Source organism: Siphateles boraxobius, unplaced genomic scaffold (assembly GCF_051911475.1).
Source record: "Siphateles boraxobius isolate OS27281-9 unplaced genomic scaffold, OSU_SipBor_1 222, whole genome shotgun sequence".
Lineage (NCBI taxonomy): Eukaryota > Metazoa > Chordata > Actinopteri > Cypriniformes > Leuciscidae > Siphateles > Siphateles boraxobius.
This window is the reverse complement of record NW_027508836.1, coordinates 430,513-447,343: the sequence shown is the minus strand read 5'-3', so window position 1 is coordinate 447,343 and position 16,831 is coordinate 430,513. Positions and strand designations below refer to the sequence as shown.

The window sequence follows — 16,831 nt, the reverse complement described above, 5'->3', positions numbered from 1 at the left end:
CAGTGAGGGGGAAGAGTTGCCCTGCTGTATTGGACACGGGATGCACTTTTTCTCTCATGCGTGAAAGTATGTGGATGGAGGTGGCTCGACAGGGTGAACAACTGAAGGCAAGTGGGGACCAAACCTTTGCCCTTGCTAATGGGAAAACGTACAGTGCCATAGGAAAAACACATCTTCTTTATTGCTGGCATGAAATGATGTGGGCGCTGGAGACGTACATCCTGGCTGATGAGAATCTGGCATTTCCCATTATTCTGGGTTTGGATTTCCTCTGCAAGACATCTACCATCATCCACATGGGGGACCAAACGTATGGGGTGAAGGGTTCCAGGGGTTATATATTTCATACATTCCTGGCTCCGCTTCATGAAAACAAGGGGTGTCCAGTCATTAATGCTCATTCTAATGCTAGTCTTTATTTGGCTATTCCTTCTGGAAGCGCTTTGGTTCCATTGTCTTCACCTGGGGTGGTAGTTCTGTCTATTCCTGATCAGCCTCCGGAGATTCAACAACTGCTGCAAGCTTGGCCTGAGGTGTGTTCGGGGAAATTGGGGAAGACCACAGTGGAAAAACCCGTATAGACCCGAGTATAGATCTATACGAAGACCCGTATAGAGTGCGTCATGCGACTCGTGTGAAAAAACTGTTTTCTTTTGGGTAGTAAATGAAAAGGAGGGTCTGACTGGAAAAAACGAACTGAATGTGATCTGAACATTGTCTGTAGTGGGTGAGGAGTCCAGCGCGTTACCAATTTGAGGACGCGTCAAGTGAACTTTCCCAGACAGCTGGCTGGATTATATTCATCGGAGTTTGTTGAGACTCTTTTTTCTGTGGATTAATCTTCAAGGAACATTTACCGGTGTTGTGCCGAATTTCGACCCCTGCCAAATTATTACCCCCCTCGTTGAAGTCAGTACCTGATTGCCTAATCCTAACCCCACCCCTAATCCTAACCCCTACCCCGCAACTAATCCTAAACCTACCAATGTTAGGGGGGGTAATAATTTGGCGGGGGTCGAAATTCGGCACAACACCGGCATCGGCCTTTGGATTATATGCGCTCTCGCGATCGTCATGGGAAAGGACAAAATAACTGTCGTTTAGTTTGGACATTTAGGTGAATTTCGGGACTAACAGAAAGGACACTGAACTATTGAGGGTTTGGGTGAGTCATTTACTGTGTGAAAATATAAAGCACAATACTGTAAGCATATCTGGTTGATGTGTGTGATGCATGTTTTTTTTTGTGTTTGTTTCATGCTGGTAAACCAAGGAGGTGTTATAGTTGGGTATTACTAATCTGTTCAATCTTTTAGAAGAATCCCTTTGCGTTTTAGTAACACAGCCTAAGATAAAAGGTTAATTGTTACACAGCAACCCGAGGTTTAACATTTGTTCATCTGTTTTATATCTGTTTTTTATTTGTTGAACATCAATTAAATATTTGCCATTAAATGGGTTTGGGAATTTTTTTGTATTTCTTAATTCGGAGAACAGACACAGTCTCTATATGATGATATCTAGGTGAAAGAGTCTCTATGTGATGGGATTTATCGGACCTTGGTGACGCGAGGCCGCTGGCAGACGGTCGGTTTAGCCAGTCTGTCTGCTTCCTGACCTGAGCCCCAGATTGTCATGTTTGAGCTCTAAGACTATGTGCCATGTTACTAGAGAGAAGAGCAGCACCATCCCAGGAGGGATGAATACCATCTCTTTTCAACAGGTCAGGTCTGCCCCAAAAACTTTTCCAATTGTTTATGAATTCTCTATTATTTTGCGGACACCACGTAGACAACCAGCCATTGAGTGATGACAATCTGCTATCTCATCACTCCTGCGAATAGGAAGGGGGCCAGAGCAAATTACAGTGCCTAACATCGTACTTGCGAGTACACACACCTCTTTAATGTTAATTTTAGTGATCTCCGACTGGTGAAGTCGAACATCATTTGTGCCATTGTGAATAATAATCTTAGAGAATTTACGATTAGCATTAGCCAGCACTTTTAAATTTGCTTTGATGTCAGGCGCTCTGGCTCCCGGCAAACATGTGACTGTGGTGGCAAGTGTCTCTATTTTCACGTTCCGTGTAATAGAATCACCAATAACTAGGGTACATTCAACAGGATTCTCGGCCGATGTTTCACTGAGTGGGGAGAATCAATTTTTTATGGTAACCGGAACGGAAGAGCGGTGTTTTGTCCGGTGACTACAGCGTCTCACGGTCACCTAGTTGTCCTGCTGCACAGGCTCTACAGCCGGAACCCAACAATGTACAGAGTTCACTAAGCTAATCGCATCCAAAGTAGTATCTAAAGCCCTTGCACTCTAACTATCCTCGATTAAAGTTTGGATGTGTGTTTCTGAAATCTTCTGCGCCAGCCTGACTGTCTCACTGCATTTACCACATGTAAAGCCCTCAATGATGACAGAGAAGGCTATTCTATACATGTGTCAGGCAGTGCAAGTGAACCCATGAACTTGGGGTTACAAGCGCCAATGCTGTGAACAGTTTAGAGAAAGTATAAATATTTCAAACAAAATAAACATTGGATAAAAATAAATTGGTATGTAAACAATGTGACTTATACTAAATTAAATTAAAATAAAGTACAATTTTAAATTATGCATTTAATCGAACACTAGGCTACTGAGGGTAAAAGAGATTAATGTAGCTTAACAGACACAAAATATTTAGTTAAAGGTGCTATGTGTAGCTTTTATTCTAGAAATGAATCCTTTTTGAATGCCTATGTGTGTGAAGGGGTTGTAATCACACATTACAATGATCCACTTGTCGGGTTTGGCTATTACCTCTGAAGGCCAGTATTCCTATTTCTATGTGAAGGCTCCGGGTCGGATTTACCACGAAATCCATCGTATGTGACGTGCATGCACGCTCCCGAGCCTCTCTCCTTTTTATATACAGTCTATGCGATGGCAACTACATGGATCTGATAACACCAAAACACGACCTGCCTCCAGCACAACACAGGCTCCAACACAAACTCCACATAAATATAAAAAACAAAAAAAAGCTTTATCTGCTGAAGCTCGTCAGGCCAAACGTGAATCGGATCAACTCCGGACGAAAACACGGATCAACATCGGCAGAGAGTTTGAATTATGGAGAGACCTCCGCTTTGTTTTAGGTATAGGTAAATATTTAGGTATAAAAACAGACCCGGAGTTGGCTTTCATCCCTATTGTGATGCTTTCTCCTGTGTGTTGAAAGTCTAAGTGTGGCCGGTACCATGCCTGCTCGCTCTTGAGTTCGAGCACGCGCACGAGCACTCTTGTAAAAATTGGTTGCAATCTGAAACATCACCACTAGACGCCGCTAAAAACTACACATAGCCCCTTTAAGCATTAATATAAATTGCGCCTTTATACACGGGAAGGTAACACTTTACAATAAGGTACCTTAGTTAACATGAACTAATAATGAACTGCACACATATAACATTTATTAAAGTTCTAATTAATGTTAATTTCAACATTTACTAATACTTTATTAAAATGTTGTTAACATTAGTTAATGCACTGTGAACTGACATGAACCAACAATGAACAGCTGTATTTGTATTCTTTATCAAAGATTAACAAATACAGTAACAAATGTATTGTTCATGGTTAGTTCATGTTTGTTAATACATTAATGTTTCAAAAACAGGCTAACCTTATTCTATGTATACGACAACAATGTTTTTTGCGTGCATATGATACGCAGTTTATGGCGTGTAGCCTACACACGCACTCCACACCGCTAATCCTACCCAAGGCGTAGAATATGCAGGCAAACCCCATTTTTGGCGTTTAAATGGCACGAGAAATAAAATTCGTGGTACGCACTTTCATGATATCGTGTTGTATGAGTGTGACAGTCAATGCAGCTTTTCATATGCCAGCTCTGATGACCCAGTTATCCAGCATTACTCGCGCATAGAGTGCGTGACTCACTCCAAACAAAGACCGCTAACGTTGAAACTTTGGCCAAAAAGGAAAACGCCGTACGGGATTTTTAGACAACTGTAGATTATTTTATGGAGTTACTTAGATTATTTGTGCGGTATGTAATTAAAAGATAGTTGAGTGTATGATCCATTAAGATGCAGTGTGGATCGGGTGCTGTTGGTGTGTGGCTCCGGCTCATTCTCCGCGCGCTCGACATGAAGAGATTCATCGGCGTGTCGCAGCTGTCCGCGCTCCTGCTCTACATTCCTCTTCTCCAGGTAACTTACATTCCTCTTCTCCAGGTAACTTACATTCCTCTTCTCCAGGTAACTTACATTCCTCTTCTCCAGGTAACTTACATTCCTCTTCTCCAGGTAACTTACATTCCTCTTCTCCAGGTAACTTACATTCCTCTTCTCCAGGTAATCATCATCAGTATCGCTGGACTTATATTTCTAATCGGTCAACATTGCATTTCCAAAAGGGATCCGTTGACTTATCTAAAACAAATTGAGGAAACATATTACCTTAAAAATATTATAAACGTCATGCTTCATCGGAGAAAAAAAAGTAATGTGGAATTGTCAAGTTGATTATTAAAAAACTAGACTTCTTACTGTCAATTAAGCATTAAGTTTATTTACTAAATAATTTTAAGGCAACGGGTTTACTAAAAAAAATATAAGTAAGTGAACTGAACACTTTTTACATTCTCTTAAAGCACTGGATTCTTTGGCAGTGCTATCCATTAAACTATACACAAAAATAATTTAAAAAATAAAGATTATTTATTGGCCTTGATGGTTCTATGAAGAACCCTTAACCATGGAACCATCCCATTGCTCCTTACAGTGAAAAAAGGTTCTTTAGATTATTAAAATATTCTTTACACTAACGAACCGATCGCTGAAAGGTTCTTTAGAGAACCAAAAGTGGTTCTTTTGTGGCATCCTGTGGATTAAAAAAAAAACCTTTTAGAATTATAAAGTCTTTCTATTAGAGGCCTGTCATTTCTAAGAAGAGTATCTGACGGATCTAAAATCTTCAAACCAACTTGTATCCAGACGTTCGCTCCGGTCCGCTCGTTTGCATCTGTAGTATCTGTGTTCTGGGTTTGTAGTCCATAATCTGCAGATGGATATCATTATATATTAATTTATGTTGCATCAAACATACACTGCAAAAAAATATGATGTTCTTCCTCAGTGTTTCTCTTGTTTTCCAGCACAAATATCTAAACATTCTTAAATCAAGCGCGATTAAGTGTTTTCTGAGAAATTTAGTGAGTTTTGAGTTTAAACAAGAACAAATATCTGCCAATGTGGTCAGAAAAATAAACTTGTTTTCATATTTTTTTGACCCCATTGGAAGGTATTTTTCTTGTTTAAGCATTTTGATGATTTATTTCAGAAAACAATGCTTCAATGGGTAAATGTATCTAAATTTGAGTATTTTTAGATTTTTTTTAATGCAAAACTAGATAAAAATATAATCTCATGTGTGTGTGCATTTAAAAAGCCCTGACGTTTGATTTGTGCACTATATTGTAAGTCTTCTGAAATCGTATGAGGAACAGACTCAAATTTTAACTTTCATTAATATTTGGTAAAGGTTATGTTAATGTTAAGATAAAATGTTCTTCAAATAACATTGATAGAATATAACGTATTCGTATTAGATATGCGTATCATGATGTTGAGAGTTAATTCATGTTTAACTAATGCACAGATAATCATGAGTTAATGTATGATTCATGAAGAACTAAACCATTAATTAATTATTACTGCATCAGCAACTAATAAAGAGTCTATATGATTAATAGATTAAGTAATACATGAATTGCTATTAAGTCAATGTGTCATTGTGTATTAATTCCTTAATAACATATTTTATTAACTAATAGTGTAAATTAATGTGTTAATTACCACAATTAGTCAAAGCTATGCACTTCAACTACCAGTTGTCTGCTTTAATTAATCATTAGCTAATGATTTGCAAAGGTATCATTATGTTATGACTTTACTTGTTGAGGCACATCATTATTAACTAGTCATTTAGTAATTGTAGTAATTTACACATGAATTTGCACTAACAATGAAGTAATTAATCATGTATTAATGTGTACCTGTATTATCTGGAAATTGAAATACAAGGCTTTGGCTCATTCTGGTAATTAACATATTAATTAACACTATTAGTTAAAAAAATGAGTTATTAGGGAATTAATTCACAATTACATGTTTAATTAATAACAATTCATGTATGAACTAATACATTAACCATACAGACTCTTAATTAGCTCCTAATGTGGTAATCATTAATGAATAGCTTAGATAATCATTAGTTACACATTAATTCAGTATTATCTGTGCATTAGCTAAGCATGAATTAATGCTTATTAGTGAACCCATATTGTAAAGTGTTACCGAAATGCCTGCTGTGTGAAGCGGAAGGTTAAGAGCAAACCTTCTAAAAACAACATTTTTGAAACATCATTATGATGTTATCTCTACTTGATGAATGTTAACTGATCACTATCCGTAGAAATAAATCTAACTTGATGACACATTTTTTTTTTTGTTGAATATTAATTTGTTAGCTGGGCTCCTGTTGCATCATAAATGAAAGTAACACACTAATGTGAATATGTGGAATGAAGATGATCGTTTATAATTTTTTCATGGTGTTGTCACCGTGAATGAAAGACCTTCTTTCATTCACTTTTCCTCAGTACATATAAAACATTATCAAAATGATGCCGGTTCGCATGGATCCACGGAAAACGACTTGAAATTCTATTTTATGCTGGCCGGACAAGTCATTTGATGATGTGTTTTTGTAGAGAACACGTCATTTTAGAGACTACACGCCTGCACACACACTGTATATTCAAACGCGCATATCTATAGACTAAACACGTAATACGCATGTGCACAACGTCAGCGTTTTCACAGATTTACGTTTTTGAAGTTTACACGTAGATGATAATGTTTTTCAAAATTTTCCCAAATTTGCACATTGGATCCTGTTTTAAAGTTTGCGTTCTCGAGCTCAAACACTGTCGTGTGTGTGAACGGCCGGAACACATTAAAGTTTCTGTTTTCTGTTGAACGGTGTGTGTTAGCGGCCGCTAAGTTAATAACTAATGATCGTTACAACGGAAGTGAATCAATCAAAACCAACTTTATCTGGACAATAACTTTATTCTAGATCTGCTGTAAAGCCTAAACAATCTCTGTTACTGTAATCTCCTATTATCCCTGTAAAGCTGCTGTGAAACAATCTTTAGTGTTAAAAGAGCTGTATAAATGAAGGACACTTGACTTGTTGCATGGAAAAGAGCTGTGTGAAGATGATTGATTATTGTTTAATGGTCTGGGACAGCGTGAGTGAGTGATGAAAGCTTCATTACTGCACGTCTCCTGGCTAAAGTTAGTTTGCGCCCCTCTCGTCCCTCTCTTGCTGAGATCTGAGACCCGTGTTCCCTAATGACCGTACAGCTCGCCCACTGACGCACATCCAGGGCCCTTCAGTCAGGTGCGGTCCAGCGCACAAACACAACGGGACGGTCTCATTCTGCGGCTCCTGCGGGACGTGCCTTTCCCCGAGCACACAAACATAAAAATAACCCCTCTGTGTGGCGACAGACCCAGTTTTACGCTCTGGGTCAGACACTGGCTGATGAAAGAATAATAAAGCCATAGAGTCCACATGTCTTGGGAACTCGTGGCATTTTTTAATACAAACACTAGCTTTTCTTTTTCATTTTTATACCATGCTTTATTTCTTGTTGTGCATGATGACTTTATGATTGTTTTTATTATAAAACCTTTTGAGCAGCATTTTTTGTATGAAATGTGCTAGTCTACAATTAGGCTTCATTTGTAAGTCACATTAGTTAACATGAAATAACAGTGAAAAATACTTTTACAATATTTTTAAATATTAGTTAATGATTATTTTTAGGGTTGGGTATCGTTTAAATATTAACGATTCCGATTTCGATTCTGGTCATCGATTCCGATTCTTTGCGATTCCTAATTTCGATTTCAGTAAGATGAAAAAACCGAGATATCATTTACATTTAGTCTTATTTCAAAACATGTATTTGTAGCTGAATATCATGAACAAAAATCATCAGGATAAAGAACACTTACACAAGGAACGCTTGCCGTGGTTTAAAAACACCATAGAAGAACAACTAGCCGAACTAATATAAACTTCAAGCATTATTAAAGACAACTAAACACTCAGTAATTAAAAAAGAACAAATAAAAAATTAGCAATCGCAACAAAAAAATACAACTGAACAAATATAAGATTGAAATAAACAGTGTTTTGAGATTTTCAGGTTCAGAAACTGTAATCAAATGTAAAATAACTCTGCACTTTATAAATAAAATACATTACAAACATAGTTACAAAAGTTATTCAGTCAAGAAAGAGTGAATTTTCTCTTTGTCTTTTGTTGTTTGATTAGTGTTATTATAGAGACGGCAGGAATATTAGTGCTGTCACTTTAAGAGCTGCACGGATCCAATATACTGATACACACCAACACAGAACACACACTCTCTCGCGCTCGAATGGTTTATAGTCATGTTGAAATACTCAGAGGAATCGAAAAGAGGAATCGAAATTTAAATTTTATAACAAGTATCCGAATCTTGAGCTCAAGTATTCGATTCCAGAATTGGAATCAATTTTCCATTCCCAACCCTTACATTTATTAATGCGTTATTAAAATCAAAAATGTAGATGGTTAATAATATTTAATGGACCTGAGCTGACTTGAACTAACAATGAAAAGTTGTATTTTTATTAACTAACATTACTATACATTAATAATTTGTTGATAATTATTGAATGTGTTACAATGTTAATACTTGAAAAATCATTTCTTATTGTTAGTGTTAGTTAATTCATTAATCAATGTTAAGTGTTACCACTTTATTTTTATTATTAATGACCTTTTTCTTTAAACAGTTTTCTACTATTCTGGCCAAGTCCCACTCCAAAGGTAAAATAATTCTACATTGTTATTTTACTATTATTCATATACTATAGTTTTTATACATTTTTATACAATTTTAGGTTTGATTGTAATTTGTAATATACTTTTATCATTTTTATAATTTAAAAAATATTGCTATTAAGCTTTAGTGCCAATTTTAGTTTTTATTTATTTATTTAATTCTAATTTAAGCTTACTTCAGTTAGTTTTTCATGTAATATTTTACTTCAGCTATTCTTCAGTGAACAGCTCTAGCAAGCAGTTGCAGTGGGCAGTTGCAGTGAGCAGTTGTAGTGAGCAGTTGTTGTGAACTGTTGCAGTGAGCAGTTGCAGTGAGCAGCTGTAGTGAGCAGTTGCAGTGAGCAGTTGCAGTGAGCAGTTGCAGTGAGCAGTTGCAGTGAGCAGTTGCAGTGAGCAGTTGCAGTGAGCAGTTGCAGTGAGCAGTTGCAGTGAGCAGTTGTTGTGAACTGTTGCAGTGAGCAGTTGCAGTGAGCAGTTGCAGTGAGCAGTTGCAGTGAGCAGTTGCAGTGAGCAGTTGCAGTGAGCAGCTGTAGTGAGCAGTTGTTGTGAGCAGTTGCAGTGAGCAGTTGCAGTGAGCAGTTGCAGTGAGCAGCTGTAGTGAGCAGTTGTTGTGAACTGTTGCAGTGAGCAGTTGCAGTGAGCAGTTGCAGTGAGCAGTTGCAGTGGGCAGTTGCAGTGAGCAGTTGTTGCAGTGAGCAGTTGTTGCAGTGAGCAGTTGCAGTGAGCAGTTGTTGCAGTGGGCAGTTGCAGTGAGCAGTTGTTGCAGTGAGCAGTTGTTGCAGTGAGCAGTTGTAGTGAGCAGTTGCAGTGAGCAGTTGCAGTGAGCAGTTGCAGTGAGCAGTTGCAGTGAGCAGTTGCAGTTGTTGTGAACTGTTGCAGTGAGCAGTTGCAGTGAGCAGTTGCAGTGAGCAGTTGCAGTGAGCAGTTGCAGTGAGCAGTTGCAGTGAGCAGCTGTATTGAGCAGTTGCAGTGAGCAGTTGCAGTGAGCAGTTGCAGTGAGCAGCTGTAGTGAGCAGTTGCAGTGAGCAGTTGCAGTGAGCAGTTGCAGTGAGCAGTTGCAGTGAGCAGCTGTAGTGAGCAGTTGCAGTGAGCAGTTGCAGTGAGCAGTTGCAGTGAGCAGCTGTAGTGAGCAGCTGCAGTGAGCAGTTGCAGTGAGCAGTTGTAGTGAGCAGCTGTAGTGAGCAGTTGCAGTGAGCAGTTGCAGTGAGCAGTTGCAGTGAGCAGTTGCAGTGAGCAGTTGCAGTGAGCAGTTGCAGTGAGCAGCTGTAGTGAGCAGTTGCAGTGAGCAGTTGCAGTGAGCAGTTGCAGTGAGCAGCTGTAGTGAGCAGTTGCAGTGAGCAGTTGCAGTGAGCAGTTGCAGTGAGCAGCTGTAGTGAGCAGTTGTTGTGAACTGTTGCAGTGAGCAGTTGCAGTGAGCAGTTGCAGTGAGCAGTTGCAGTGGGCAGTTGCAGTGAGCAGTTGTTGCAGTGAGCAGTTGTTGCAGTGAGCAGTTGCAGTGAGCAGTTGTTGCAGTGGGCAGTTGCAGTGAGCAGTTGTTGCAGTGAGCAGTTGTTGCAGTGAGCAGTTGTTGCAGTGAGCAGTTGTTGCAGTGAGCAGTTGCAGTGAGCAGTTGCAGTGAGCAGTTGTTGCAGTGAGCAGTTGCAGTGAGCAGTTGCAGTGAGCAGTTGCAGTGAGTGCTGATGTCTGTGTTGCAGTGATGCTTTTCCCGGAGGTCTGGAGCCGCGGTCTGTGTCACTCCACGGAGCGGATGGTGGAGGTGGATCAGGAGTATCCTGGAGGCGTGGAGCACATATACAGTCCCGGCTGTGTCCCATTGCTGCGCTGCTCTGGCTGCTGCAACGACGAGAAGCTGGCCTGCTTCCCCATCCGCACGCGCAACCTCACCATCCAGGCAAGACCTACCAGCAAGCAATATCCGTCATTTCTCCATCTAGATTAAGTAGGTTAACTATAGACCCGATATAGTCCAGCTAAGAGTTATGGGGATCCATTTGTGTCAAAAATGAGTCGACTTTTTTGTGCTTTGTACTCTACATTTGTCCTTGATAACAGTCATTGCCTAGTTGTTCAGATAAATTAGTATATGTCGATGTGTATGCTCTCTGTTTATGTCATCTTGCTCTGTCATCTGGTTCTGTCATCTTAACTGAACTGTCGTCCTGTTCTGTCAATTGGTTCTGTCATCTGGTTCCATCGTCTTAAAAGGATAGTTCAACCAAAATTTTAAATTTTGTCATACTTAACCACCCTCAAGTTGTTCCCAACACAAAAGAAGACATTTGAAAGAATATGGTTGACCAAATATTTGATGGATCTCATTGGAAGTCAATGGGGCCCATCCCCTATTTGGTTACCCATATTCTTTCAAATGTCTTCTTTTGTGTTCTTCAGTTGTGGCCCCACACAACTGTTTGGTTACAAACATTCTTCAAAAAAATATATTTTGTGTTCAGCAGAAGAAAGAAACAGGGTGAGTATGACAACATTTTAAATTTTGGGTGAACTATACCTTTAAGACGATGGAACCAGATGACAGAAAGAGACGACAGTTAAGATGACAGAACCAGACGACAGAGCAAGATGACATAAACAAAGAACATACAAATCAACATAATAATTTACCTGAAAAAGTAGGATCAATACAGTAATGACGACAGAACAAATCGACATAAACAGAGAACATACACATCAACATATACTAATTTATCTGAACAACTAGGCAATGACTGGTGACAAGGATAAATGTATAGTACAAAGCACAAAGCATTTTTGGCACAAATGGAACTCCTTAAAGAGTAACACAATTTGAGTAATAGTGAGCCACAATACCAACTTTGACGACAGTGTTTAATTAAAGGGGTGGTTGATTGCGATTTCACTTTTTTCATTTTAAATAGTGTGTATTGTTGCTGTTGGTGCATGAACAGTATCTGCAAAGTTGCTGCACTGAAAGTTCAACGTAAGCAGAGATATCGTCTTTTAAAAATCAGGAAGTTTAATGCCTACAAAAACGACTTGAAAGGGACTACAACGAGATACTCCCGGGTTTTATACGTAACTAACCCATAATCAACCCTCCCTCCGGAATATGCAAAAAGGGGGCGTGGCCATATTTCTGCTGCTTTGTGGAAGAGTTAGAGTTATAGTGGAGAGCCGTAGCCATGCCGTCGAAAGTGTGTTATTTTCACCCATCTGTCAGGTCTTCTGTGTTCGGGCTTCCTACGGATGCTGTAGTTCGTCAACAATGGCTACAATTTATGTTTGATTATCTTCCTGAAAATTACAATCGTAATTTAGCTCTCTGTGCTGCGCATTTTACGGAAGACAGCTTCCAGAATCTCCACAATTCAATGCCGGATTCAACAACAAACTGTTACTAAAACATGAAGCAGTTCCAGCTTTAAAACCAGAGGCAGTTGTTGGGCCACAACCTGTAAGTAAGACTTAATCATTTTAAATGTATTTGCATGTATAATTTCAGACGTAATGTTTTAGTTTTTATCAAGGACGTGATTTCGTAGCCACTTAGTTATGCTATTTTGTGTGTCTATGACAAACGCGTACAAACATTTTGGACCTGAATTTGTAATTATGTACTAATTTTGTAAATGTATTTTCCATGTATACTTTGACGTAATTTTTCGATTTGATCAAGAATGTAAACCAATGCCAGCGCTGTTTGTTTATAGTAGCCAGTTAGCTCGATGCTATTTTGTGTGTATAAGACAAACGTTTACACCTAAAGAAAACGATACACTGAGTAAACTAAGTTTTGTGAATAGATAAACGGTTGTTCATTATATCGATAAAACAATAACTTTAAAAAACGGTATTACTCTGTCATTTATTCAGTTATATTAAATGTTTAATCAGGAGAAAACCGTATCTCAAAAGCTAACAAGCAGCAGTAGCATTTTCAAGTAACAGCGTATCGAAAGTCTTATATAGCAATAGTAGAATAGAAAAGAATAGAATAGAATAATAATAATAATAATAAAATGTTCCATTCAGAAACGTTTTGTAAGAGCTGTGTTTGAGGAGGTTCTGCTTGACTCTCTTCATTGCCGCTTTCTGGGTCTGGTTCTGGCTCAAGCTGATACGCAGTATTGACACCATTATTTACATTTGACCGGAGCACATGCAGCTTTCGTCTGTAAAGGTAATGGGCGTGAAGTTTCCGGACTACGTGCACTACGCAGTTTACCAATTACAACACACCGGCCCAACTAACCAATCTGAGCCCATTGCCTGTTTCTGAGGGAGTGGTTTCATAGAATCAGGAAGTCAACCGGTCGTTCAAATGACAGAGGAGAAAGCGGCTTACAATAAAGGTGAAATTCATGAAAAATAAGGCTTTTTAAAAAAAAAAACACACACACTTAGATATGTTATATTGCACCCCATAAACAATCATCCAAAGAAAAAAAGCAGTAAACCAGCCCTTTAAATACGAGGTTTCCGTGTCACGGCGACGATATGTAAATTTGTAGTTTTATCATCACCAACAACATCATTGTCACCAAGTATTGTATTCCTACTGGACTTAAGCTTTCACATTAAAAGTGAGTACTACTTATAACCTAATATCTAGATTTATATGCCATCTGAAGCAATGCATGTTTGTGCAACAAACAAAAATCAAAATTGTGACGTGGCAAACAAAAGGTTGGGGAAACTGATCTAAAGAACTTTTACTTTATGTTTGAATGTTAAATCTCCTGCATGTGTGTGTGTGTGTGTGTGTGTGTGTGTGTCTCTCTCTCTCTGTGTGTGTGTCTGTGTGTGTCTCTCTCTCTCTGTGTGTGTGTCTGTGTGTGTCTCTCTCTCTCTGTGTGTGTCTGTGTGTGTCTCTCTCTCTATCTGTGTGTGTGTGTGTGTGTGTGTGTATGTGTGTGTGTGTGTGTGTGTGTGTGTGTGTGTGTGTGTGTGTGTGTGTGTGTGTGTGTGTGTGTGTGTGTGTGTGTGTGTCTCTCTCTATCTGTGTGTGTCTGTGTGTGTCTCTCTCTATCTGTGTTTGTGTGTGTCTCTCTCTATCTGTGTTTGTGTGTGTGTGTGTGTGTGTGTGTGTGTGTGTGTGTGTGTGTGTGTGTGTGTGTGTGTGTGTGTGTGTGTGTGTGTGTGTGTGTGTGTGTGTGTGTGTGTATGTGTGTGTGTGTCTCTCTCTATCTGTGTGTGTCTGTGTGTGTCTCTCTCTCTATCTGTGTTTGTGTGTGTGTGTGTGTGTGTGTGTGTGTGTGTGTGTGTGTGTGTGTGTGTGTGTGTGTGTGTGTGTGTGTGTGTGTGTGTCTGTCTCTCTCTCTCTGTGTGTGTGTGTCTCTCTCTATCTGTGTTTGTGTGTGTGTGTCTCTCTCTCTCTGTGTGTGTTTGTGTGTGTGTGTGTCTCTCTCTATCTGTGTTTGTGTGTGTGTGTCTCTCTCTCTCTGTGTGTGTCTGTGTGTGTGTGTCTCTCTCTATCTGTGTCTGTGTGTGTGTGTCTCTCTCTCTCTCTGTGTGTGTGTGTGTGTGTGTGTGTGTGTGTCTCTCTCTCTCTCTCTCTCTCTCTCTCTGTGTGTGTGTGTGTGTGTGTGTGTGTGTGTCTGTCTCTCTCTCTCTGTGTGTGTGTGTCTCTCTCTATCTGTGTTTGTGTGTGTGTGTCTCTCTCTCTCTATCTGTGTTTGTGTGTGTGTGTCTCTCTCTCTCTATCTGTGTTTGTGTGTGTGTGTCTCTCTCTCTCTATCTGTGTCTGTGTGTGTGTGTGTCTCTCTCTCTCTGTGTGTGTGTGTGTGTGTGTGTGTGTTTTCTCCTTCAGCTGCTGAGAATCACTCCAGCGGAGAGGAGCAGAGAGTATGTGCTTCTGTCCTTTCAGGAACACCAGAGCTGTGAGTGCAGGTATGATCCCGTCCACAGCTCCACTCCTCCGCCTCTTTATCATTCATCTAACCTACTTTTTGTCATTCAGGCCCAGACGACACCACTTGAGGAATCAACCGTGAGTATTATTTCCTTGATGTTTTTTCTTGCATCTAAATGACACAGAAAAACATCTCTGAGAATGTTGTTGTTCCTCAGCAAACGGAGACGGAAGGGAAAGCGCAGGAGGAGACGGAGAGGAAGAAAACTCCGGGATTGAGACGGTGTCAGGTGACTCTCTCACGCTCTTCTACGTCTACATTAAAGGGGCATTCGGCAACTATTTCAACTCAATAAAACCGTGTTAATAATTCCCCTTTAATACGGACACATTTGAAAACAGTGTTTTTCGTTTGAAAAACTAATGAATATATGGGTATAATATGCGTCACATGACTAAACTTACGTCATCGTTTTTAAATACCTCAGTTTTAACAGTGCACACTACAACACGAAAACAGCGTTTTCATTAAGAAAAACACCGTCTCAGTGTGAACGGAAGGACGAAACAGAGAGAAAAAGATGTGGACATGGTAAAGTTAGTCTTTTGTCCTCTATTGTGTCGTATATCGAGTGAAACGCTTCCGGAACAAGAACAGATGTGGGCGGGGCTTGAATGTGTCTGTGGGGAACTGATTGGATTGTTGTAGTTTGCAATTGGCTGTTCTCATGTGAGTGACAGGTTATAGCTCCGCCCACATCATCAGAGAAGAGAAGAGATGCTGCAAGAGGAGCTTATTCTGATTCAAAATTATGAACACAATAATAATATGCACATATTTTGTTTATTTTATTTTTTAAATGATCGATTTACTGTGTGTCTCTGCTGCAGTGTGACGATCGCTATGGCAAATAGGCACCTTCATTTTCCTTCATCATCATCATCATCATCATCTTCATCATCACACAAGCACTTCTGGACATTATGTGGACACAATGTGTGGTTAACGATCAAGAAACGATTTTGTTTATATTGCCATGACTATAATGACATCAGTTGATCTGACACATTAAATCTATTTATAGGCATGTTTGGATTGTCATTAAGAAATGTGTGTTACAATAAACATAATCTGCCTCACTGAAGGAGATGATCGGGCTTTATCAGGGAATAGACACGTGAGCAAATGTGAAATACTGTACTTTGGTGTCGCTCATGAGTTCAACGGTCTGGATTCTTTATAATAAAATTGTAAAAAATAATCTCCATGCTTTTCTAAATCAGAATTAGGACATAGAAATTTTGAATTATGATTCCCGTGTTGGTGTGAACGGGCCTTTAGTGTATCATAATATTATCCACAGCATGATTTTTGTGTCCTCCACTTCTGTTTGATGTGAAATGTATTTGTATGTGTCTGCTGAACACAAAAGAAGATATTTTGAAGAATGTCAGCAATCAAACCGTTTTTGCTTCCCATTGACCCTGGTTTAGTTTCCCCATGATATGAAAGACAATGGGGTACATCAACTGTTTGGTTACTGGCATTGTTAAAAATATCTTCCTTTGTGTTCAGCTGAAGAAAGAAATTCTTTCAGGGTTGGAGTAGCTTGAGGGAAAGTAAATGATGACATCAAATTTTTTATTGTTTTTGTGGGAACTATCACTTTAAGGCCGCACATACCGGTGAAACTCGAAAAATTAGAATATCTTGCAAAAGTTATAATTTTGATGATTATGGCTTACAGTTTATGAAAACCCCAAATTCAAAATCTCAGAAAATTACGTATATTAAAATATTACATGAAATCAATAAAAAAAAGGATTTTAAATACAGAAATGTCGGCCCTCTGAAAAGTATAATCATGCATATGTATATAGTTATATATATACTAAATATATTAGTTTCACCTTTTAATGTGCATTACTGAAATACATGAACTGTTGCACGATATTCTTAATTTTTCGAGTTTCACCTGTATACTTTATTCACAGCAACGCCATCTTTTGTT

At 39.1% G+C, this 16,831-nt stretch overlaps 1 protein-coding gene across 1 annotated transcript; it reads left to right on the top strand.

Annotated features, from left to right (window-relative positions):
* Window positions 1-3,909: 3,909 nt before the first annotated feature.
* On the top strand, window positions 3,910-15,145 carry pgfa (placental growth factor a). Its single transcript, XM_077240213.1, has 6 exons — window positions 3,910-4,232; window positions 8,941-8,974; window positions 10,684-10,880; window positions 14,778-14,857; window positions 14,928-14,957; window positions 15,038-15,145. Exons 1-6 carry the CDS (start codon window positions 4,110-4,112, stop codon window positions 15,096-15,098), a joined length of 525 nt encoding a protein of 174 aa, XP_077096328.1. The 5' UTR covers window positions 3,910-4,109; the 3' UTR covers window positions 15,099-15,145.
* The last annotated feature ends 1,686 nt before the right edge of the window (window positions 15,146-16,831 follow it).